We start from the raw sequence: 27,479 nt of genomic DNA on the forward strand, positions 1-27,479 counted from the left end.
GTATTTGGAAGGGGACATGCTACGCATAGCACCAGCTGTCTTTTATGTAGCTGGTTACTTACAATTATACTGTATATAGCTGTTCCACATGTTGATTGCCAAGGATAAACCTATTGCTGCTAACAAGCATGAAGTCAAGCTGCCAGCAAGAGAAAAAGTCACTTCCCCCTCCTCTTGTCCTCATCTCTCAGCAAACCTTGACATTTTCCAGCACAGAAATGTGAAGTATTTCTTAAGTCCTTTCACGCCTCAGTAGACAAATTGGATCAACCTATCGGTTAACCTTCACAAGAAGAAGAGATAATACTTGAGCACATTTCTTAAAAATAAAACATAAGCGTGCATGTCTTTACCTTGTTTGACAACCTTTCATGCACCACTCTTTTTACCTTTTTGCTTAGACACACCTGCATGTTTGATTTTTTTTTTTTTTTAAACTCGTAGTGGCTACACTGACAAGTGACACTGATGTATTACTGAAAGTTATTATTACTACTATTAACGTCTTTATTGCATCTCTACTAGCCGAAAGTTGCACAGGAATTAGAAAAAAAATAAGTATCCACGGTGCCATGATATACAGTAACATTAAAGTAACCAAACATTAGTAATGCTAAATGTCTTGTGAAAGAATGCAAATAAAAATTAAAAAACAGATTTTTCTGCTTGCTGAGCATCTTATTTTCATCCTGATATAATGAACAAGCGATCAAAAAAAGAAAGATAATTTAGTTCTCATGTTCAGAGAGAATGGGGTGAAGAATAGAAGTGCTCTATAAAAGAGAGGGCAGATTATGTTCTGTCAGCTGACAAACGTACAAAATGCAACCCTGTCGAATACACTTAAAAGTAGGACAGTCACTGCACACACAAAACTCAAGCAGTTTTGTTTTTTTTCTGAAGCAGAGAGTATAAATGACACCCAGATCATGTTTTGCCCTATTTTAACCGTGTGTTGAAAAGCAGGGGACGGGAGAGGGTTGACGCTTAAAATGAACAACTATTCATTGTCACAAGAATTTCAGCATTTTGAGATATATACTAGCTTACTCTCACAATAAGTTGGATGCGAAGCACATGATCAATTTCCTCTCTTCATTGGAGCGTTTGGTCCATTTTTGTTGTTGTTGTTGTTGTTTACTTAGCTTGACACAAAGGAAAGTAAATACACGATCATCCATTTAAGGAATAGAAAAACAAGCATTGTAGTTTACATTATTATATTGTGTGTTAAGCTACAATTGTTTATTTTTTATGTAAAACACGGTAGTCTAACAAGTGAACATAACAGTTTACAAGTTGTCGAAGCCCTGGCTACTTTTTTCCTGCTGTTTCCAGTTTTCTAGCACTAAACTACGCTGGACAGATCCCTCTGAAGGCACGGCAGTGAAACGGACATCCAGATTCTCATGTAGCTCCCAGTGAAACAGGCCACACACATCTTTCCCAGTATCACCTTTGAAGGTGACCAGCTGTACAGGTGCACGTCTTAAAACCTTCAACTGTCTCAGACTCTTTAAGTATACATGGGAGTCCCTCTCTTGGCTTGGTCCTACGTAGCCTGGTACTGGGAGAGGTAATGGAGACCACAGGGACACGAGTAATCCTACCAGTTGTCCAAGGAACAGCCTCAGCCTCAAATCTCTGTTCTTCATCCCCTCAAGGTGACACAAGCCCAGCTCCGGCGTCGTCCTGAATGCTTAAGGTTGGACTGCATGGCAGGGTCTTAACGGACGCCAGGTGCAGCCGATTGGACCAGCAGCTAGTGTCTTCCCACCAGCGCTCGAGCGCATTGGGTCACGACAAGCTGCCCTGGCACAACCGGAGAACGGTTTCCTAGAACTGATTGGCTGTCAGGCTCAATCCATTCGCTGCCCCCAGGAGCATATCTCCATGACCAATTTAAGAGGCAGAGTTGGAGCCTTCCCACACTCCCTGCCACTGAGAGAGAGAACAACAACCATGTGTAGATGTGGGCAGATTAAATATACTTGTTAAAAGGCTGTACCGAGCCCCAGGTCATTGACAATGCCCCAAGTTATTGATTTGAGGGATTTTTCTATTTGCCCGGCATTGTTGTGGATTCTCTTTTAGGTGGATTTTTTTTTTTCACTGTTTGTTTTGATCAAATGTGTTCTATGTTGGTGCAACAGAAAATGTGTGACCTAAGAGATACCGCTCTATCATGGCTCCTCCCCTCACAAGTAAAATCCTTCGTGTATTAGATCTATCGATTGTGCTAAAGTTTGTGGATGTTCCCAGTTTGGATTAGAAATGAAGTAAATCTCCCCAATACTGCATTTCTCTGGGTTTATATTTATTTTCAATCTTGACGTTACCCAAGAAAAAGAGAAGAAGCATACCACGTATAATCGTGATAAATATTGTTGCTCTGATTCTATTCTTTTGACAGAAACTTACCATTTTCACAAGAAACGTTAAGGGTTTGCAGGAGTCCCTCCCCCTTCCGCTTGGAATAGGAACAGCGGGGTCACTGAGGGAGAGCTGTGTTGTCTCAATTAGAAGAGGAGGTGTTTTTCTCACTGGGCTCGGCTCCAGACCCAGCTGTGTACCTTCTAGCGTGGGCTGAACCTCTCCCCGCATACTGAAAACATTACTGGCCACAGGTCAGAGTGGGACTCAGTGGGACTTATCCTGCTCCCTGTACACACACCTTTTTATTTTTGTGATCTTGGATAACCAGATCCAGATGTTTTTAGACGGGAGGACAGATAACATGTTAGTTTAAAAACTCACATCATCATACCTGGTTGAACTGTGGCATACATATTTTTGATACACAAGTGGCCTCAAACTAACATTTAACAGACTGTCCATAGTTTTCATCATCATTATCATTATCAGCCACTTCCCTCATTCCCTGTTATCATTAAACATGATGATGATTGCATGGTTGAGAGCTCCATGCCCCCTCCCCCCTCCCACACTGCAGCTTTATTCTTATGGTTCACCTTGAGCTGAGGAGTGTTTTAGAAACACTGAGGGGTGTTTCTAAAAAATCATCTACAACATTTTTGCAATGTCAAGGGTAAAGCCTGGCAAAGTACCCCAACAAATTTGAAGGATGTTGTTGTTGCTAAGATATATATTTATTTTTATTTATTTTTACAGTGAGACATTCCATTTATTTTGAGAGAAAAAAAAAGAAGAGTGGAATGTATGTCCCCTCAAATACCAAGTTTCAATAGGTGGCTGAAGTCACATATTATTAGATTTTTGGTATTCAGTTTTAGCAGTGCTGGTTTGTTAAGCTAAAAATAAAAATAAATTATTTCAAGTCTTTGAGTCAGAGGGGAAGGGATTGCCTCTTTCTGAGTGGGAGCATGCTGTTCAGATAAAAGACAGTAAGAGGAGTGGACAGAGGTATGTATCTACTCAGTAGATTGTCTTTGACGTTAAGAATTAGAACTCTGTTTAGCATTAGTGAATGGGAAAACATTAGTTCGCACTAAATGTCACTGGTAAATACATTCTCTATTTTTCCATATTTTCTTCTCGATAATATCTATCTATCTATCTATCTATCTATCTATCTATCTATCTATCTATCTATCTATCTATCTATCTATCTATCTATCTATCTATCTATCTATCTATCTATCTATCTATCTATCTATCTATCTATCTATCTATCTATCTATCTATCTATCTATCTATCTATCTATCTATCTAATCTATCTATCTATCTATCTATCTACTTTTGTTGATTTATACTGGACTTCAAAGAATATTTGCTGGCCACTTGATGCATGTGTGTATACTGTGTGTATGCATAAATAAATATATACACACACAAACAACACTTGTGCAAAATTGGTATTTCTATAGCTGAGGCCAGTGACTTCCTCAGAATCCATCTCCAGGCTGGCAGCTCTCCAGTAGCTCAATCCTCTGTGTGAGTCCCTGAGATGGAGGACGGAGCACATGTTTGCAGGCAGATTGCACATTTGAAGGAATAAATTGCCTTGTAGAGGACCAGACTTCACATTGTCTGTTCCACTCTGTGTTCCTTTGCCTTTAAATATGTTTGTTGACGACCTGTCTTCTGCAGTTTTCTGTTATTTCTTTTCAATGCCCGCTCATTTTCTGGTGTCTGGTGGTGAGGCTCAGCCGGATGGTCTGTGTCCGGAAGTGAACATGTGGTAGTGTTTAGCTTTGTAATGCCTTGGGTTTTATAGACGTCTTGAGGGAGATATCACATGGAAGGCAACCAGGATAGGGATTCTGGGCCAGCAAACAGACGGGATGTCCAAGTGTTGGAGAACTCTTGTTATCACAGAGATTCCCAAGGGTATACCTCAGTCCAAGGCCCACAGAGAAGACTTAACATGGATGCCAAGTCATCCTCAGTCAGCCAAATCTGTTTTTTGCTCAAACATTCATGATTTTTTCATTGAAGCCTCCATCAATTTGGTGACTCCTTCTGGCATGGCGCAAGCTTTAACTCCCCCTCAGTTAATATAATGTCTTACAATTATGCTCACCAGAGGTTTCTCTTTATGTGGTTATATTGGCTCCAGTGAATTTTTAATGTGTTTTGTTTAAACATGATTTTGAAACGCTTCCTCCCTGCCATGCTTCTCAAAGCGCTTCACCCTCGTAAGTTAATATGTTACAACAAATCAATGTGAAATACTATTCTTAATTCAGTGGTACATTCCTCCTTTCAAACTTGAATCGCCCATATCATGTCAAAAGTATTTGACCCAATTATTTTTCTTGGAGGACCATCTAGCCCATGAATCAGCTTTGTGAAAGTTGAGGTCTACATAATGCAGTGGGGTGCGAAGCTGTGAAGACATTGTCCATATTTCAACCGGTTTTATTTTCTCATTCTTTCATGGAAAAAGAAAAAAAAAACATTCCTATTCCAACATCTCACTTAATAGTACCCAGCAACAACTGATTGTGATGACTAGATTAGCTCTTAATTTAGATTTAGTTATCACTATGTTTTCATCTGACACAGATACAATGTATCTATGTGATAGGACTCCATTGTACACAATAGCTTCAAGGAAACCGAGGAGCTGCCAAAAATCCTCCCACGTTGTTCTCATCACAAATGGCTCTTCACTGCATGACTGCTTGAGAGATTCCATTAACAAATATAACTTTATGCATGAGGGATGGCATTGTTGTCAGAGTATTACATTTTAGCCACTGGGCAACTCATAAAACACGTTTAAATATTGGCAAGGACTTTGATCAGCTGTTGCGGACCTGTGCTGTTGGACAGGTTAAGCTTTCTTGGCAGATAAATTCACATTCCAAAAGTTGCATGTCAGTTAGAAGAAGGACTAAAACTTTTGTCAAAATTCAACTTGCCCGAAGTCTAAAGTTGTGTAAAGGCTGGGATTTATTTGTGACTACCCGCCAACTCCTGTGTTTTGGATAAATTTATAAAAAGTTGCTTTATTGTTGTGGCCAACCATCTGGTTGTATGCCACCTATAGTCATACTCTCCACACACCTGGGACTCCGACTAGTGTGGCAGCTTGAATGTGTGCAAGCCCTCCAGGGCCCATCAGTCCACATGCAGTGCTCAGAGGAAACATGTGACATGTGACATAATTGAGTCAGCCAGCAAATGCTGTAGCAGAAATCAGTGTACTAATGCCACTACTCAGTGCCCAGCAGGAGAGCTCTGAGCTGTATAGGATGATATCAGAAAGAAATGTGCCTGTTTCACATTATTAAAGGCACTGTTTTTCTGTTTAATTTGATATAGCATAGGGCCCTTGGGGACAAGAGTGAAGACAGCTCAGGCACTGGCCAAGGGGCTGAGAGCACCCTGCTGAGAGTGTAAGGTACCAAGGTGAGAAAGTCAAGTGGCAGCAGAGACAAAAGAAAGGGGAGGTTCAAGAGAACCATTTGGTACCAAAAGCTGCCAAATTCCCCTCTCAGTTTAATTTGCTCTCTGTCTGTGGGCCATTCTCAGAGGGAGATCATTGTTTCCTCATATTTTATTTTCGCTGGCTCTCTTGTTACTTTGTCTGAGGCTCTTGCCACATAAAAAAAAAAAAAAAAAAAACTGCAATACTCCTTTGGCCTCCATGCTTACTGACTCAGTATTTCAGTCAGGATTTTCTAGATGTGATGTTGGTTACTCTGGATTTATTTAAGAAGTGATTTAACATGTATTGTGTGTCTATTTTGTTTGTTGGGTTTGGAGTTCGGATAGAAAATTGCTGACTCTGAAACATAAAAAGTCATGTATTTTCCACTCTTGTAAAATCAGTGGCATTAAAAAGCTTGGCAAGGCAAGTTTATTTGTATAGCACATTCCAACAACAAGGCAATTCAAAGTGCTTCACATAAAACCATTAAAAGCATCAAAACATCAGGCAAAGGAAAAGCAAATTTAAAAACAATTAAGAACATTGATCGAAACATTAAAAACAGTCATTAAAACATTAGACAAGCTAACAATAGAATAAAAGTTGCAGTGCAGTTTAAGAAATAAAATACATTAATAAAATGCAGAAATGCAGGAAATTGATCAACATCGTCGAGTCTGGTTCAATTGAAGGCAGCAGCAAACAGAAAAGTCTTCAATCTTGATTTGAAGCAGCTGAGAGTCTCAGCAGACCTGCAGCTTTCTGGGAGTTTGTTCCAGATATGTGAAGCAGAAAAACCGAACGCTGCTTCTCCATGTTTAGTTCTGACTCAGGGGACAGAAAGGAGACTCGTCCCAGATGACCTGAGGGGTCTGGAGGGTTCATAAGGTTGCAGCAGATTACAAATGCATTTTGGCCCTAAACCATTCAGTGCTTTATAAACCAACAGCATGATTTTAAAGTAAATTCTTTGTTGGACAGGAAGCCAGTGTAAAGACTTCAGAACTAGAGTGATGTGATCCACTTTCTTAGTCTTAGTGAGGACTCGAGCTGCAGCGTTCTGAATCAGCTGCAGCTGTCTGACTGACTTTTTACAGAGACCCTTAAACACACCGTTACAATAGTCGAGTCTACTGAATATGAATGCATGGACAAGTTTTTCCAAATCCTGTTGAGACATAAGTCCTCTAATCCTTGATATATTCTTCAGATGATAGTAGGCTGATTTTGTAATTGTCTTGATATGGTTGTTCAGATTGAGGTCTGAATCCATAACTACACCTAGATTTCTGCCTTGGTTTCTGCGATAAGGTTTGTTTTTTTGCAAATTGACAAATACGTTGACATGACAACAGTCAGCAAATGAGGGCCTATGTTGGTGTCAGTTATTCTCTTCACCCCCATTGACTTGCAAAATATACCTTTGCAATATTTTGCACGGTACATCCCACCATGCTTGGAAAGTAACTTGACTTCAACTTTTGTAAAGCCAAAGCAGATGTATTGCATGTTTCTACCTGTAGTAGATCATTAGTCACAGAAATTGTTGTCATTGACTTATTTATTGGAAGAGTCCTAATGTTTGTGTTGATGAAATATTGTTTCTGACAAAGATTGAACAAAAAACACTGTGAAAATGGTGAAACAAACTAAATGTATGTAGGTTATTTCTCTCAGGGTCATGCGATGTTCAAACAACTTCATATTAATAATTAATCTGCTGATAACTCTTACTTAAATGCATCTTTCCTCAATTCCTTAATCTCACCATGATATTAAAGAAATACGTTTTGAGTATGGAGGTGATACAACCTGTCGTGTATTACATTCCCAGTAGGCTTAAAGTTAGACTGCTGAGTTTTGTAAGCTCCTAAAGGAACGTCCTAGTATTTTGACAGAAAATCAAACCATAACACTATGTGTAGCATTAGATTATACTTACACCATTTTACCTCTACTTACTACAGTAAACAACTACATCCCAGATGTCATGTGTTGACAGCAAGCACTGGAGTTAGGCGCGTGCCTTCAGCATTGCTTCTTCCGGCTGCCCAAGAGATGTTGCTTCTTTGATTCTTTCTTCAAATATGCAAGCCAGCACTGAGGGAGCAAATTGTTTGTTCTAGATTTCCTGGGAGACTCCCACCTTGGGCCTAAACAGAGCAGTTGTGATGATTAGCAACAAAGTGTGCTGCCTCTCATAAACCATCAGGGGAGAGGGAAGAATCTACGGCAACTTCTTTCTCATTTTGCTGCTTCTTTTTTTGTGGAAAATACAACTCTCTCTTCAGCACTGTGATTCCGATTTAAACCTTTTGGTCTGTACATGGACGGGTGTGTTGTCAGACAAACTTGATGTTATTGCAGTGCAAATAAAGAGAAATGCATGCTGATATGTGGCGGTTCCCCAGTGTGCAGACTCAATAATGTCTCCATTATGAAAGCAAAGGTCTCTTCATTCTTGGACCAATTTGTCTATTGTGTTCAGTCACAGACTTAATGCCATTAACTGGGATTTGTGGGAGGTAATACAATTATCTCCTTGGCTCGAGGAAGTTGACAGACAGGGCCTAAGTGAAGGAGCTGTGCTTATCAACCATCTACCCACTGTCACAATGACAGAAGTGTTGGTACACGCAAACAAATAATGACAGAAAAGTTGTCCACAATACTTTCCTCTGATACTGCAGATAATGATATTGCACATTTATGTTAAACGGTGCTTCCATCAATCAAATATGCCTCTCAAATACTGCATGTTGTACAATCTGCGCTGTGGACTTATAGATGTAAGGCTGGACAGAAAGAAAAACTATCCAACCCGCTCAGCTCCAAAGTTGTTGCTTATTTTATACATTTGGTACACAGCAAATTCACATCTTTAGAATAAACTCTGAGTTCAAATCAACTCTATTTGCTTGTACATGTGATACCATTGAATACACTCTCAAGCAGAGTGAAAGTAACTCCTTTCTAGGAGTTATTTTTTAACACTTTTCAGGAGTTGAACTTGAATTCTTTGGCAGTTAAAACGTGACTCCCATGAAGAGTAAAATTGTACTTTAACCTCTAGTTGTTTGAATGTGAACTCTTTCACAGTGTTAACAGTCAACACTTAAATACCTGTATTATTCAACATTCATGGAGTTCAAATTTCAGTTCAAATTTCATCACACTGAAAAGGTATTACTAAGACTGACTACAAGATAACAACATGTTCATCACAAATTTATATTTAACACTTATATGCAGTGTGAGTATATGTATTGTGCAACAATTAATGTTGCATGAATACTTTGTGTAACAAGTTACACAGTTCATCACCTTACCTTGTACACTTATGGTTTTGGATGATTGCCCCATTTTATTTATCATTATGTCTTCATTGAAATATTAATAAACAACATTTTTTTAACAAAGCTAAATATACTTTCTGCCCATCACTTAGATTTAATTTGGTTGCTTTATTCTCAAAAGTTATGAATACATAACTAAGGCATGCCGGGAAATGCTAATACGGCAACAAAGCTGCGGAGTAGTGTTGAATCATGCTCCTCAACACTCAGTGAATGAACACCAAAATATTACCCCACCAGAGTAACACTGAACACAAGCTGTAGTCTAACTTAGAAAATAAACTCCCAAAATCCAACTCTTTGTTTAATTCCAGGATATTACACTCCAGAAATGTGCTGTGTAGATGAGAACAACTGTTGTCTATTAAAGGACTATCTGACAATGTAACACATTGTTTAAGACAACTCATGGAGGGAGGCATTATATAATTTCAAATTATAGCATTGTATCAAGCATAAATGACAAAGCTGATGAGTTTAATTGTCTGACAATTATTTCAGCAGTAGCCGTGTGTTTGTTCCTGCCTTTTATTAAGAGTGATATCGAACAAAGCTGCTAAACCTTCTTGTATTGAAGCGCTGGTTTTTAATTGGTTCATGCCATCTGTTGGCGTCTTACTGATCTTGGCCTGTCAGCTCACTTTTTAACATGCACAAAATATTTGCATTCAAATGTATGTAAATTAAATTATTTTCCTTTGTTGTGCTAACAAAGTGTTTTTGAATGTGATTTAATACGTTCTTTTATACAGTGCTAAAAACAGTCAATGTCAACATTTTGATTAAATAGTATGCTCTAAAGTCTTGTTATACATTATATTATTTTCAAATTGAAAAAACAATATTTCTGAAAATGTTGTTTATGTGTTTCCTACAGTGAGAAAAGACTTGAAGGACGAGACGGATGACAAGACACCACAATTCAAGAAAAAGGCTAAAGAGCTTCGCATCTTGGATGCTAAGACGGCACAGAATCTTTGTAAGTAAATGTATTCTACCGCCAGAAATCACATGTGTAACACGTGCTATATCCCTTTTAAACCAACACCTTTTATGTCATAATTACCAGTGTTTTCCATGATGCTGACTTTTTCATAATGCTAACAGTGGAAATTCCTCAGTTTGGCTCATGTTTTACTGAGCCCTTTGGCTATTTTATGGCAATTCTAGCAGACACCACAAGTACATATATACTGTGTCCAAGCTCTGTGTCTGTAATAATGTGTAAAACAACTTCCTATCATTACTGATTACTAAAGCTAAATGAAGATATGTTGAATCACTCGCAGCTTAAGTGAACTAAATGTTTAGTTAATGCTGCTTTCTTTGCCACACCACTGCCAAGCTTCCCTTTATGATGCTGTCCTTGATCATACGGTTTCTTGGTTGGGCATCATTTCAGTTAAGATGCAAATGATTTAGAAAAAGTCCTCCTCCTCTTTAAAATGTGTGTGTTTGTTTTTGTGTGGCTGGGTCTGTGTGAATTGATCATACGCAGAAATCTGTGACTGCTTGAAGTCTGGTTGTGATTGGTGGATAGATCATATCTTATTGTTTCCCTGACTCTTTTGGATTTGATGTCCCTTACCTCTGAGAAACACTGTGGATAATAACACCTCATGAAATATGCATGTTAGCTGGAAAAACTACAGGTCACCTCTCTTGCAACTCTTTCTCTTCCCTTCGTTTTATCCATGCCTTTCTTGTGTTTCTTCTGAATGCAGTTGCCTACTGTAGAGTGGGATGACTGTGGGTGGATGAATTCCTGAACACTAGGTTAGGATTTAGAGCAAATGGTGACATGTTTTCCATCATCAGAGGCAAGATGAGTGAGGTCATAAGGTAAAACATGTGGCATGAACATAAGGATGGTACGTAGAACCGTGTGTTTGTGTGTTGCAAAAGTGCTATTGCACATGTCGTTGCTCTTGTGTACCGGCTGTGACAGCAGTGATATGTGTCACTGCCATCTTTGATTACGTAAACCAGCTGACGGGATTTTTGAATTTAGCAGGAAGCAAAAACATCGGTGTGGAAAACCTCACCCACAGATTGGCTATGGTTGGGACGCATGTGGTCGTACACACAACGCAGCTCTCCTGAGTCTCCTTGACACATACTACAGCATCATAGATCATATTCACTGCTTGCCAACGAAGCCTCTAAACTCCCTTTTCAGTTTTGATGCGTGATAGTATTGAAGGTTCAGTGACTGGGATGGGTAGTGGAATAACATGAGTGATTGTGATGTCAGCGCCACTTTATGTATTATGCTATAATGATTATGCATTCCACTCTCTGATAAATTGTCTTTCTGTCTGTCTCTGAAAACCTTTGACCAACACTCTCTTAGCTGCAGGGACTTGTGGCTAATTCCTGAATAAAGCAAATTACAATTGGTGACATTAGAGAGAAATGGACTACTTTCTTTTTACTTTTATGATATACTCAGTGATTAAAATTAATACATGTTTTTCCTTTAATTCTTCTGTGAGAATAACTAAGTGCTTCACCCCTGTTACTTGACTATCTAAGAAAGCAGTGGAGTAAAATATATATATCTTGGTTGTTGGAGCTTTTAAAGAATGTGAATGTTCTGTAACATCCAGCACTTCTGAGGAGCAAGATGTGAATCATATTAAATAACTACATAGAAGAGCTAGGTGAAGCAGTAAGAGCCCTATACGTAGTGAAAACCCGTTTGCTGTACAGTTTAATTACAGTGACCTCGCTATTGTAATGAAGGCATACTTGAACTTTAGAACAATCGTCATTGAGAAAACTACATGTAGAAATGTTACGTTAAATTGAAATATAACTTATCAATCATTTTGACATACTGTAGGCTTATAATTGTTATAATTATCAGAAAAGGTTATTTATAAAGCATTAGGCCAAAAGTATTGCTTTTGAAAACAAAATATGCATATATTCTTAGTTTGACGCAAGTCTTTACAGAATATGTGACTTCATCGGACATTTTAAATATCAGTAATAAGGATAATACTTAAAAAAATACATTATGCCAATGTAATTTCATTATTCTTAAACTAAGGGTTGTCGACGATTTTATATCAAAGCCATAATGCCAAGGTAATGCATCTTTGTACAAAGTCTAGCAGGTGCACAGTATACAGTACATGTACCCTGGTTTAGAATTTTGTTAGTTAGCTAACTAATTGTAAACACAGTAACTTTCTAAGGCAGCCCTTTACAACCAACGTAAACTGCAATTTGTAGTGTTATACTATTTTATTTATGAATCCATCTAATCCTCAACTTAAAAAGCATTTATATGCTACAGCTGTGGAGATGCTCTGTGTCACACAGCTTGTCTTCAGAACAGCAGCTGTTAAAAAAAAGGAGGCTATATTTGCATAAACAATCACTAAATAAATGATCAAAGGAATACAACACAGTACATTTATTGTGTTTCGATTAGCAGGTACAGACATGCCACATGAGGGTTGAATGCTAACAGAGAGTATGAAGTCCATTTTGTTTACAGTGTTCCTTAGGTAGCTCTGCTGTGCACTGCCCCAACCTGCAGCCACAAATATAGTTCAACATCTAAGAGCCAATCCTGGTGGGTGGATGTGCAGGTTGTTTTTTTTAAATATTATTTATTTTTTGCTAAAGTGTGCACCAACATTGGATTCTGCTGCAGAATCAGCATCAACACACCTCCACCGATTTGTCCATTTTGGCTCAGTAAGGTTTGTGTACAACCAGGAAATAATCAAACAGGTGCAAGCTGATGGCACCAAAGATTGACACAGAGCATACAGCAAGGTACAAATTAAACAGCTAGGTGGCACCAGTATTTGGATTTTCAGACTGTCACGCTTTAGCTGCAATCTCATCTACACGTACGTCTCTTTGTAATTTATAATATATCCCAGTATTACTTTTGACAGCTCACCCTCAAGAGAACCTTGTATATCCAGCTGTTGGTTTATTATGGAAACAAAAAGAAACATATAACATTTCGACAACAAACAAGCATGACATGTTCCACATGATAACAATGTGTCCCATCTTGATAATGTCAAACTCATGAAAAACAAAAACACATAAAAAAAAACAGATCACCAACAGAATAACAAAATGTAGTAGTCTGTGTAATAAATAGAAACTGAAAAAAGAAAAGGATGGACTTCTTCTCTGTTTGTTGCACGTCAAATACAGACATCAGGTCCCACTGCTTCAGTAGCATAGCAGCTGTTGAGTGACTCTCCTCCAACTCATTACCAAACCTCCACCTGTGACTTCCACCTGGATACACCATCAGCTCCAATTTCCACTGGAGCCACCCCACCTGGAGCGCCAAACACCCACAAGGCTTTTCCCTGAGGCAAATTCAGTGTCCCCCATTCTACCCACCCAAACAAAACCATGCAGCCATTCCAGATGACACCATTACAGCTACAACTAATAACATGTTGTTATTCCTCTTATTATTATTACTGCTGTGATTTTGTATGGTTCACTTCTATTAATAATCGAGCAGAAATCATGGCTTTGGTACCTTTCACTGTTCTTGGTTAATCTTGATTTTTTTTTTTTTTTCCTTCCCAGGTTTTGTCAGGGTGACAAAAACTATCCTGTTGAGGGGCAGAAAGTGTATTAGTTTTTTCCGAGTGGCAAGTTAGGTCTGTGGTCATTTTGTCTGAGGAGCAATGAATGCTGAAATGTCTCTTTGAACCCTGCAGTCCAATACAAAAAAGGAGAGGAAATGACTCTCTTCTCTCTACATCACAACAGCTATTTTCTTGGGCTCGTTCCGGCTGCCTTATGAAGAGATCCGGGACATTGTGCTGGAGGTAGACGAGGAAAGACTGAGCGAATCACTCATCCAGGTAAGACTGATGTTCAGTGTGGTGTGTTAGTTTTTTTCTTCTCACACACTTATTTTTACCCTCTGAAAAATTTGTGAACTTGAGTGTGTGAAGAGCATGTGAGAGAAAACAAAAAGAGGTTTCTATGTGTTCATGTAAAGAGATTTCATTTTGGGGAAATTCAGTGCCGGGTGGATAGCCTGGTGAACCCGTTTTAAACCTGGTATGGTCCGTTTTTGGCACAAGTCATTCCACCCATTCTTATTTGGACCATAGAGACCCCCCGCCCACCCTCCCCCACACCCATTCATCCTTTTATAATGGATGATGAAGGACAAGTCTTGGCAAATCCTCCTCAACTCCACCCTCCTTTCCACTTGCCTTTGTCTTAAACCATGATTGATGAGCTTCCTAAAGGCTACTTGTTTTTGCTTCCATTTTATTGTATTGTTTTTTCCTGTCTCAGAAAGCATTAATTGAAAACAGGGCAGGTGCAACTGAGGTGTAGATGCAACCCTGGGCAGTATGAGTCTCAAAAATGTTTTCGCACTGTCCCTGTGACTGAAGTTTTATTTTTTTTATTTTTTTTTGTTACTGTTTTATTTCAGCAGAAGGTATAGACCTCAGATGTGAGTAACAGATAGAGGATATTATGTTATATTTAATATTATCTCTTTATGTTTTTTTCCGGCCAGCAGTGAGCATTGGTTAAGTGTTGCTTTCAAGTCCAGAAGTCTTGTCGGAAAAAAAGTCAAAATATTAAATTTCTCCTGATATATACTGTGTGTCCTTTCCCACATGACTTGCACAGCAGATAGTCTGCTTCCTCCCCATTGTTTGCAATGTAGACACTAGTATCAGGTGAAAAGGCAATATATATTCCGATGGGATTTAAACAGCGAGCTGCCCTGCTGGACTATTATTTTGAGTTCAGATAACCTTTAATTGGCTGGTAATCTAGCAGAAGGTGCAGAGTGTACATTATGAGCTGGCACAACCCCCTATGCTTTGTGAAAGAGAAAAGGAAGTTAAGGTGTTGACCTTTTCCCACCTTCAGCCTTTCTGTAGCAAAATAGTCTATATCTGCCAGCAGTGCAGCTGTGTCCCTGGCCAATCCCCAACAGAGCCTTGTGTTGCACACAGCACCAGACAAATGGATAGACTACTGTGAGGTAGTCAGCTTGGGTTACAGGGGGAAGAGGGACTCCATCTACTATCAAACACCTGCCATTAAACTGATCCTGACTGAACTACTGACCGCAACTACACTGGTAAAAGCTGAACAGTTCACTGGTATCACTTGAACAGTTTAAACGCTTTTTCCACACTTTCAAACCTGTTAGGTAATCTCAAATGTATGCACACGACACTGAGCCAACGCTGATAAAAGACTGATAAAGAAATAATGGACAGTGTAACAAAAGCACCATTCTCTGTCTCCAGCATTTATGCAGTTATTGAGATACTCAAAGCTGCTGTAACCTCCAAATTCCTTCTTTTTTTTTTTTTTACATTTTAAAAAAATGCATGTACATCATCGACGTTAAGGCCATATCAGGTGGTTGGTTACAAAGATGCAATGTTTTCTGTTGTATTCTGCTCGTCATCCTATTTGAAAGAACTTCCACTTTCTCCGTTATGCCCACCGTTTCCTTTAATAAATGTGAAGTAGGACAGTGAGGCTGTTAACGGAGCGGCGGGCGCGACGAGGCTCACAAGAGCAAGTGGATGAGTCAGCATAAGCATCTGGAAAACAAGCTAATGTCACAAAGTCCAGGGGGAGGCAGGAGGACCAACTGAGTTAACTTATCAGGGCAGAGGGAGCCCACATCTGGCAAGTGTGTCACCGCTGGTTAGATAAAGGTCCTCAAGACAGGCTAAAGCCTGGACTGAATAATTAGGATGATAGTCAGAGAAAAAAAATGTCCTTTGCGTCCAGTACACTATGTCTGTGTTTTCCTTGGTGCATATTTTTGTAGTTATACTTGCCAGGTTTACTCCATTATTCACCATTAACCTGTAGTGTTTAGAATTAGTATTATATTTTCTTTAAATAAATTCTAAATATCACAGTTATCTATAATTCTACATTGTTATACCTGTCTAACAGCGGTTGTACTTGTATTTTTTTTAATATTGGAATGATGATGGATTTATTTAATAATGTTAAAGGGATTGAGTTTCCAACATGAAATGTTTCAGTAGTAGTTAAACTGGCATCTTTCTCTATTTAATTTTCTTAAATTAAACCATTCATAAAATAATGATTGTGCCACATTAAGGTACACAGTCGTTTATTTGATGCCATGTTGTTGGTCTGCATACTTAATTCATTAACATTCATATTCAATATGAAATGCAAATTTTTATGTAACACATGATTTTGTTAGTAATTATTCAATATATATGCCTTAAATGAAAGCTGATGAATTTATTGATTCAGAGTCACATGCATTTTATGAATTTTTGTTTTAACCAATAGACAAAACATCCACTATATTCCACCAGTATGTCATATTTTGTGTCCCGTTTTGCATTTTTGTATTTATTAAGGTTAAAGGAGGTGGAATCCACAAATTATGTTTGACTGAAAGCACATTTTTCAAGAGGCAAGCTTGACAGAAGTGAGAAGCAAAACTCAAATTAGTAATTATTAATAATCAATAATTATATACATGAAAGTGTCACTAATTGTACACTAAGGTAACCATCCTTGTGAAATAAGATTGAGCTGATTAAAAAGCTGAATCATGCAGAGATGAGCTCACAAATTAAACAAGGAAGCCAGCGACACATGCCCAAGAAATACAGTTCTAGCTATAGTTAAAGCTATACAGAGGAACTGAAGGGGAGCAAAGCGACTTCCTGCTGGGTGACACAGTCCTGAGTGTGGGCTCCATCTGCACAGTGCTCATCTACGCTCATTATGCTGATTAATCACTCCACACCACCCACTTTCAGCCACACGCCAATCACCATTTATCCACACGGACAGATGCACACACATACTGAGATGGAAGATGCGTATGCGTGGCTCGGGAAAATAATAAAAGAAAATGCATTTACCATCTTGAGAGTGGTGGAAGGAGTGGGTAATTTGTTCACCTAAGATATAAGCAAATTAATAATTAGGATGAAATGCCAAACAAAGAGTGAGGATGTTTTCAAATGTATTGATATGAATAGTTTTTATATATCAGTTGACTTTGTAGAAAATGCAGTTAGATAGAAGAGACCTGAATCAAATCAATATTTAGTGTGACCACGGTTGACCTTTGAAACAACACCAGTTCTCCTTGGTATACTTGCACACAGTTTATTGAGATACTTGGCAAGTATGTTGCCAATAGTTGCCACAGTTCTTGTGTGGATTTAGGCTATCTCCCTTGCTGTTATCTCATCCTTGTTCTTGTTGCTGAAGATAGTTTATTAGTTGGAGTGTATAGTCGGGGTCATTGCCATGATTGCAGACTGAATATGGGACCAGTATTATGCCTCCTAGATGTTACTTGATGATGTTTAAGCATTGATATACCTGAAGTGCCTTAAGTGTTTGCACAGTACTGTACATTCAAGATGAAACCTATATTACCTTAGATCAGCCCTTGTTTAACTATGATTGTACTCCTGTAACTGCTAGTCACTGCAGTTTATGATTAAAATTATTTATGGACACAGATACTGTTATAGTTGCTAAATATCATTATCTATATTTTTACCCATTTTATTTACAAAGGCAGTACACCTGCTGTTTGTTTGATATCCATGCTTTCTCCTTCTGACTTGCTTTTTTTCTTTTTTTTTTTTTTTTTATCAGTTTATGCAAGTTGTTAGCAGTAATGAACCTTGAAAAAGTGAAAACTGAAGTGGGAAGTTTAGCTGGCAGCTTGCCTGTATTCAAGGGCAGTGAAGAAGACCTTTAATAAATAGCGGCTCAGTTTTTACTGGTCCTGTAGCACTTGATACAAGAAGACAACAAACCCGTCCAAAAATCAGTTCTCTTCAAAATTCAGCCCGTGACAAGCAAGCAGCCAATTGATAAATGGAAGGAATCGTGAAAATGGAAGGATTCAAGGAAGCAAGAGGTGTTCATAATGCATCTAAAACTCTGTAACTCAATCTTATTATCTTCCTTCTCCGTCGACATGTCTAATGTAATGATTTGTCAGCAGAATGTGGCATTGCGCTGGCCTTGAAGTACCCCTACAATGTGTCACCCTGGCAGAGTGGATAGATAGGAGTTGATTGGCTCTCCTTATTCTGCATTAGGCCCCATCAACGCCTCAGATATGATGTACACATCCCTGAATTCTGGCAGACAGTCGTGGCTCTCACCATTCATCCGTGCTTTATATGAACCCTTGCAATTCCCCTCTTATTTTCATCACCATGCACCCAGTGTACAAACATACGGACAGTACATGCAAATGGGTAGACAGTGTCAGTTATCGCCTTTGTCTTCTGGTCCCTGTACAAATGTGTCATTTATCATCCAGCCCAAAAAAAAATGTGTGTATGGTCCTTGCACATGTGCAAACACACACTCTTGCACGCAATCTATCTCTCTCACTCTTTGTCTCCGTTTTCTCCTTTCCCTACAATATTCACAGTGCATAGTGGACGAAGGTCACTTTTATCTAGCAGGTCAGCATCATCAAATGCAGAAAGACATCCGAGTTGCCTCATCACCATGACCTGTATTGCAATGAGATGAAGAGGACAATGAGAGACAACAATACACGTTTGGCTCAATGAAAACAGGTTGAGCCTCAGAAAGCCTGGCAAAGGTTTGCCAGGTTTGAAAGGGCCGACAGCACGACAAACCTATTCACCGCTGTTGTTGGCGGGCAGTAGAAGCAGCGAGGGAAGGGTCGTGTAGACCTCGTTTGTGTGGAAAGAGTCAGGGACATGTGCTCTGGGCTTCAGGGGCCTGGCTGCATTGTGTTTGTACTTAGTTTTGCACTACAGGACCGCTCGTCCCCTCTCCTCGTTCTTTTTAGTAACACCCTGGCTAAGTGCACATACTTCCTCACTTGTATTGTCTAAATCATGACGTGGCTATGCCCGTGACCTTGCAGTTATTGACTTAAGCTGGCTCCCCTTTGCTGTTTTAATTTCTCCAAAAGTCCCTCACAGCCTCTTTGCCCCAGGGAGAAGGCTTAAGTGGCATAATGATTGTATTTGGTCCCATGCCCTCACACTTCTTGCCAATGGAAGCTAAACAATGCCCAGATTATGAATAAGCACTTGTAAACTTCAACAGTTTATCATGTAATCAACTGGTGCTCGTACTCGCAACGGTTGACTGTCGAGGCTACAATGGTATAATAGGCTGAGAGGATAATCATACAATGTTTTATTGCAGCTATTCATTATTTACCATACTACTTGTATTATTGTGTTATTCCTTGAGAGTTTGGTTTTGCAGCCCCCAGAACTTTGGTATATTTTGCTCATGTTTTATATTTTTAAGTCATTATTTCCTCAGCAGTTTTATTGCGGCTGCACATTACTGTAGAAGCACATTTCATTGAAAGATGGACAACAATTGTGAAGACGACTGTAAGTAGCACTGCGGTTAAACAGTCATCAACAGCACAATAGAGGTAGACAGCAAAGCAAATAAATTAAAGACATGATTATTATTGTATTATCATAAACTGACAGCCTGCTATGTTTCACAGCAGAAAAGCAAATTTTGAGGTGTCTCTGTTTACTTAAGTAAAGTTCAGTCAGAGTGAAATATGTATGTGAATTATACTTTGAACCAATTTCACTGTCTGGTTCAGAGACTTGAAGAAATGTTCTTATTCAGATCAAAAAATAGTGGTGACAGTTTAGACCAAATTACTGACAAACTATGTATTTTGTTGTTGACTTCCTTTTCAAAGTGGCTGAAAATGTGTTGTAAACTCAGCCATCTCCCTTATAAAACACTGCAGGAAACCCCTTCCATGCCGTGATATTCGCTCGAAAATTGCAAAATAAGTTCAAGTGGCTGACAATGTTGTTGTTATTGCATTAGACACGGTTTGCAATCTCTGTGAGGGACTGTGTCCAAAGGCGTTTTTAGGAATCTTTCTTACGGAGAGTAGGAGGGATTAAGTGCTATTGGTTTTTAGGAATTTAGATTAATGCTTAGCAAGTATACTCTCCAAGCTCTCACTGCTTCTTCTTTTGTCTTGCCACTTTTTCCTTTTATTTTTCTTGTACAGTATTTCTGCTGGACTACCGTGAATTCCCTTGTTGCTTAATTGGCACATCTTGGCAAATTGTTCCTTGTGATTACATTTTATAAATTGTTAAGTTGTCTACAACACATGCATACCCACGTCTAATGCTCCCTCGGGCTAATGTGAGCTTTTCCAAATCCAATCAGCTTCTCTGCTTCCATCAAGCAAAAACAGCCCATGTTTCTTCATGCACTATAAATAGTTTAGCAGTTGCAGACTCTCTGTGATGTCCAATTGTGGCCCATTTCTTACTTAACCATGTCACATCAAAGCTCAGCACTACATTAACCTCAGTGTGTTAGAGTTAATACACAATCACAAAGGATTTAGTTTTGGCAACTTTTGTCAGCTACTGAGGCTCAAAAGTTACATTAAACTCCACATGGTTATGTTATTAATTTTCACACTTTACCTGCACAGGTATGTAACTTAATTTAAAATAAAATTACATATTTTTGCCAAGCTGTTTGGGTGCTCGGTGTACTCAACCTCTATATCTATATAAAACCTGTTTTTTATTCTACCAAAACTTTGTGTTTTGAATGCAGAAAATAAAAGAAAATGGTACAAATGCAATTGACAGCTACTGTTGGGCCAAAGTTTGATCAACCTGAAAAAAATACAGCCTTGACTAGTTTTTTTGTTTTTGTTTTTTTTATCAAATAAAAAAAGTGTAGTAAACAGAAAACAAACAACAACAACAAAATAAATATATATATATTTGTTGTGACCATTCGTCTCTTTAAATCAGAAGTTGAGGTAGGTGTAAGGTAGATAAACTTGTGCACAGTTTGTCAAGCTACTTGGTGTGTTTGGAGATTGTTCCAACTATCTTGAAGGACTTATCACAGTTCTTTGTGGGCTTAGGCTCCAGTATGTCAGTAGTTTATTTTTCTCTCAATGCAGTCCCACACTGACTAGATGGTGTTAAGAACCTACTGTTTCTTGTTGCATTTCCTGTCGCTAATGATAGTTCTTTATGACCTGTTTGAGGTTGTTGTCACACTGCAGAATAAATCTGGGGCTGATCAAATGATGAATAAAAGTCTGCACATCTAAATCACCTCCATTTTTGCAGTATTGTAAATTGAGAATTCACTCATCAAACAAACTGTAAGAACAGTTTTTGGACTGCTGCAGAGCAGCTCTTTTTCCCACCCCTACTCGGTACTTGCCATGTGATCAGGCTGCTTGAAATGAGGCAGTCATCACTAAATGTTTCAGCACGCCCAGTTTTTGGTGTGTGTGGTAAGCTAACTCTCGTCAGCGGATGATATGGCCCTGGGGGCTTGTTTTGCAGAATATCAGAGTGGCTTCTTAATGTTTAATGTCTGCCAATGTATTTTATATTACCCCATCTTCTTTTCAAAAGGAAAGGCTAATGACTAACACTGCACCGCTGCTATTCATTTGTAATTAGTATTGCCCTATGTTGTGTGCAAATGCACTTGTAAGAATATAAAAGGAATGCAGAAAAAGTGTCCAGCATCTCTTGTATTTAAACTCAGCATGTCCTAATAAGTCAGTTTGTGCACATCATCTCTAATACTCGTTGGTTGACATACCAAGCCTTTTAAGTAAACATTGAGAAACATTTGTATTCATTGTATGATGTAGGGCGAGCAGTAGAATGTTACACATGTTGGACCCACATCCTGATTTAGCATTAAAAGCCATGTCAAAGTCAAAATTATACAATACCGCAATGTTAATATAAACAGGGACAGAACAGGAATCAGTATCACACCGTCTGTCCAAATATAAAATCACTTTGTAATTTACATATTATAAATTCAAGGCTCAGACAGACTTCTCTTTTAACATATATTTCATCATCCTGACCCGTGAGTTTCTATAAGCGTTGATATACATGGGGACAGAAGAAAAAAAAAACAGGCTGATCTACGTACTGTATATGCATGTTATTTTGTGCCGTTTTTGTGCCATGTGCACTCATGTAATTTAACATATATATACTTCTAATGAGGTGCAAATGATTGAGTTTTCACCTGCCTGTACCATCTCACCTTTATTAGCAGCAGGTTCACATTTAATTTGATCACGATACATAATGACTTAAAAAAAAATGCATTTTTAAAAAAAATTTGACCTTAAAATCAAATATTATTTATAACTTTTTGTTTTGTCTCTTCTGCCTTCTCTTCTGCCAGGGACAATAAATGTGCTGTTATTGAATATATACACTCATATAAATCAATTTAATTTTGATTATTTTTGTTAACAGATGGTCATGTTTAATATATTATATGTTCAGGCTAATAATCGGCACCTGATAAAGTGGTTGTCATCACTTCGGTTCAACATTAGGCAGCTAAGCTTGAGAAAATGCTGCCAAACACTCTTGGATGTGTGCAGTGACTATTTTGTTTTTCCGATTTAGTCTTATGAATACATATAGGTAATGGTTATAACACATAGATGTCAGACCTTTCACATAAACTGAAGGTTGTTTTTCAGCTCTATTTATACAGGAAAGTAGTTAGGTTCCATTCATTTCAAATTGTAGCAAATTACACCATGTCACATAAAATCCCAACTCACATTGAGTAGGTTTTCTCACAGTAAACACCAGCGTTGTCAGCCTTTGGCTTTGCACTACTTCCCTTCACCTTGCCATGGCAACAACCTTTCTGCCAGGTCTCACAGGAGTCTTTCGAACTAGCCTTGCTTGTTATTATTGTTTATCTCTCTTGTCAATCACCCAGATCACCACCATGCTCATCCATATGCATGAGCCCATCATTACATGTGGTTGCTCATTGGATCTGGCAGTGCCCATGTCAGCCTTTGTTCACAGCTGTAACAGGTGATTGTAGTCGACTGGCACATTGTATGGCATCGTTTTCATGGTGTAAAAAGTGCACATGTGGGGCAAGGCGATAAGTATGGGCCTGTTGGATTAGAGCTTAAGCAGGAGAAAGGCGTCCCCCATGGGCTTAATTGTGGTTTATTTTGGCACACAGCACATAACTCTCTTCTGCATCAAATGCTAATTTAACAGTAAAATGTGAAATACATTATTCAGTTTTGGTAGGCCTGGAAAAATAAGACAGAAAAGTAGGGGAGGTTTTGAATAAACAACGTAAAGAGAGAGGCGAAGCTTGGTTTGGTGCAATATCAAATGTGCTTCAGAAATTGATGGCCAGGACCCAAGGCACTACATGTAATTTCCACTGATCATCACTACGCTGCTGATCTCTAGCCACGGGGTCCTGTCCAGGTACTCTATCCTCAGGTTGAATATCGATTAAAAACACACAATCACACACACACACACACACTGAAATACATACACACATGCAAGTTCATGCACAATACAGAAAAATAGTTAAATGTTGATTATGTGCAGTCCATTCAGCTCCTCCTCTGGCATGCTGGTTGCTGTATTTTCTTAACCGAGTAAAAATTTGTTTTCTGTTTTCGCTCTCCAATTCTGTGTCTTTGTTTCTGTGACAGATGGCACATCACTCAAAGAGACACTCTCAGACAGCAGACTCCACAAACAAATTAATTTCTATTACTGTTTTGCATGCTGGCTCTCTTCTTATTTGATTGACAGTCTCGTCGTATACCAGCTCTGTATTAGGGTGACTATATGAGACACTGCAAAAGAAGAATGTTCACAAATGAGAGACAATTCCAGTGCAGTGCACTACAGTTCACTCGTGTTTTGCCACTTTGACAATGTATTTATTCGCAAACGTTCTGCAGTGTTTGTCTTTGTGTGACGGGTAAACATAGTTAAAGTACAATAATGAGTTAGCATATGTCTATTCACATTTGAAAGCAAAGTCCACTGCCATTTGGTATATGAAAGTTTTATCTCTATATCCTGAGGGCTCACACATATAGAAGTAAGGGTGGATAAGCTTTGAGAAACATCTTGTTTATCTCTTGTTTTTCTTGTTTTTTTTCCTTCTGTCTGCGTAACTCATCCCTGTCTGTCTCTTTCTTTACAAAATTCCACCTCTCTGGTTTTTATCTTTGTCTTTCTCTGTGTGAACCTGCATATGCCTTCTTAGTTTCACTCGTAATCCTACTTACATACCTTGTGTGGTAAATCTAAGTGCACGGGTGTGCTCATGTGAAAAAAAAAAAGTGCCATATTTCATTCTAAAAGACAGATTTGATGTCACACCAAGTCAGTCAGGTTTTCCAGCCCCAACCCTAAAATTAATCCCTCCCCCCATGTCTCTCAACCTGTTTTCCTCTCTCTCAGTGTTTGTGTCTTTCTCTCAGACTGAATTTATCATTTAGTTTAATGCGATTTTAGAATCTGTCACACTCAGTTTGTTGCCTGTCAATCTGTCACTGTAGCTTGGCCCGTGGTGAGATTTGAGGTGTTTGTGTGGTTTGGCAGGGTGTAGATTCTGTAAATGCAGCCCGTCTGACTGATGTTCATTGTTTAACATATTTACCTCTGAGTCCAGATTTGCCATTTCTTGTTGCTGTTGGTTCTCTGTTTTCTCTAGTTAGTTGCTCCTCTAATGTTGGGCTTAACTGTGGAAACTGTCAGCGCACACTAATGAAAGTTTCATAAATTAAAACCACTAATGTAATGGTAAATGTGTGACATGTTGTTTCAAATATAATGAATACATTTAATTTAGTTTTTTTTTTTTTATATATATATATAAAATGTAAACTATTCAAATTAGGAATGTTACATTTAGTAGGCACTGCACTTCATTTTGCAAAACATTATCTGTCAAAACAAAACTGTACCCATTCTCAAACAAAAACTCAACTTGATAGCCTTTGTTCCATATATTCAGTTTCCAGTTCTGTGGTACTAACCTTCTGTTTGAGATGGATGCTGTCTACACCCACAAAGTATTCTGAGAAGTTACTTTTTGTTCTCTCCTTTGACTCTCAAGCTTAGTTTGAAAAAAAAAAAAAAAAAACACCTAAAAAACTAAACTTTGCATGTCTTTTTATTCTGAACTGTCAAGGGTTGGTTTTAGAAGTGAGGTTTGCTGAACGTTGAGCAGTCTTCTTGTCTGTTGAATTATTTTGTTATTGATTCAAACTGAAGACTTCACTGATGAGCCAGGTAGGGAGCCTGCTGAGGGGTCACGGCAAGGAGATGGCAGTCCCGTGTTGCTCTTCATCACAGAGCACGGGCAGAATGCTACATGTTTCCCTGTCTCCCAAAATTGAGGAGAAAATCAATTAAAAGGAGAAAATCACATCTGTCAAGAACATGGCAGACATGGCTCCTCTGCTGTCTTTGTTATAGACCTCCCATAGGCCTTTTAGAAAGGAGCACAGTTTACTCAGATCATCTTTTTGACAGCAGGTGATTTTCTCTCTTTTCTGCTTTATTTAACCCAGGTTAATAACGACTTTATTGCCCTGAGAAAAGCTTTATCGATTGACGCGTCTCAGGCTGTATCTTAAGGGTTCGGGGACTTCTTTATCATTTTGACAATACTGTTGGGAATATGGTTATTGTGCTCTTAGTACGTTTTGTGATGTTTGGGTCGTAAAGTGAGTGTGGTAGATTTTACAAGTCAAAGTTCAAAGTTGACAATTGAAGTTGACTTTGCAGTATTTTTTTTTAACATAATATTTACTGAATGGTATTCTTGTTGTCAAGAGTATATTGTTGATTCCATATGTAACAGGAAGTGCAGAAGGTCACTGACACAAATTGTATCACAAATGTCAAAGCTTTTCAATATTTTGCGCTACGTTTCCACCTGTTTCTTTTTTTTTTATCAGCATGAATTGGTATTTATTGTTTGGCTACGTTTATGGACAATACACACCCAGTACCACCCTTTAAACTATATTAACTTGGCATGGGTTTGCGGATGCTGTGAAACTGTGAACTTGATTCACGGGAAGCAGGCTGACAGCTGGAGAGATCAAAGTACAGAAGTGAAAGCCCTACAGATACTGTCATCTTCTACAAATGTTTAGTGAACCGTAACCTGTATCTCATTACTTTTACACTCTCCTTTACCCTCTCAACTTCTTCCATTCCTCAGGTTCAGACCTTTCACAGTCTGGGTAGCAAAAGTGGAATTATTTTCCCCAATATGTATCACAGTTCTTTTTTTTTTTTCTATACTGTGTATGCAACATAAGTATATAATTCCAAATGACTGAGGATAAAGATACCAGCAACAGTGTTGTGAGGCTGCCTCTCAGTCCTTGAATTGACCTGCTGTCAGTAAATCTATAATAAATTGATTGAGTATTGTGTGCAACGATATCCTAATCTGTTTCAGAATTGGAATAACAAGCATAAACAATTCACTGCACGTTAGTGTTATGGTTATTCTACAAATTGAAATGTAACACACTTTGACAGACAGGAATGCATTGTGTTTTCATACTGATGGAAATAAATTGTGCAAGTGCATGTGCTACTGGACTGCTGCTTTCCCAGGCAAAGATGAATTGATTATGCTTGGTTAAATTGGGGCACATGGTTGATTGACGGTTGAAACACCTATTTTCACGAGTATAACAAGGACTGCAATTGACGTTTTTTTGGAGAGACAAGTAAATATATGCATCAAAAATACAATGCATGGACTGTGACAGTCACCAGTTATGATACATGTACACATGGCTAAAACTGTTATGATTGTTGGGAGAATATGGGTTTAAAAGTGCATGATACTGCAGTGGAATCTGTTGAATGTTTTGACTTGGATCTTAACTGGACTGCATTCAGTATATAGTTTCTGTTCACACATGAATTCATACAATATTGGCAGACATGTTCTTTTTTAATTTGTTTAACTAAAACTGTCAGAGGCCGATTCAGTGAAGTCATCACAACACCTTTACTGCAACAAAACATGTTGGCAGTTTAGATCTTGTCATCTTGTTTTCCACTCACATCAGTAGTATAATGCACACTATCACTGGAATTACCATGACATTTTCCAGCGAATGCTCAGTATCCAATTACTACTTATTGAATATATTTACTTTTGTCATACGTTCAGTCTACAATGTGTCTTCGTTTTTGGCAGGATTCATGAGGTTATAACCTAAACAGCCAGATTTTACCATTTCGTTTCCTCTTTTGCCGCATCTTGGCACGTGAGCCGATATGTAGCGCCTTCATCTTCGCCCACGGCAGTAAATTAACGTGTAGTGTTGCTAGCATACCTCCAGTAATCTCTCCTAGACTGCTGTGTGTGTCTGGTG

The 27,479-nt window shown here is 38.5% G+C and overlaps 1 protein-coding gene across 4 annotated transcripts in view; it reads left to right on the top strand.

Annotated features, from left to right (window-relative positions):
- The window catches only part of diaph2 (diaphanous-related formin 2), a 371,302-nt gene that overhangs the window by 191,644 nt on the left and 152,179 nt on the right, over positions 1 to 27,479 (top strand). For all 4 annotated transcript variants that reach the window (XM_069694231.1, XM_069694228.1, XM_069694230.1 and 1 more), the window contains 2 exons: positions 10,095 to 10,196; positions 13,982 to 14,076. In XM_069694231.1, the coding sequence (XP_069550332.1) occupies positions 10,095 to 10,196; positions 13,982 to 14,076 (197 nt within the window). The remainder of the gene's footprint in view (positions 1 to 10,094; positions 10,197 to 13,981; positions 14,077 to 27,479) is intronic.

The sequence above is a fragment of the Brachyistius frenatus genome, unplaced genomic scaffold (genome assembly GCF_029030835.1).
Source record: "Brachyistius frenatus isolate BFR_SWC_R1_liver_20210118 unplaced genomic scaffold, ASM2903083v1 Contig_17, whole genome shotgun sequence".
In the NCBI taxonomy this organism is placed as follows: domain Eukaryota; kingdom Metazoa; phylum Chordata; class Actinopteri; family Embiotocidae; genus Brachyistius; species Brachyistius frenatus.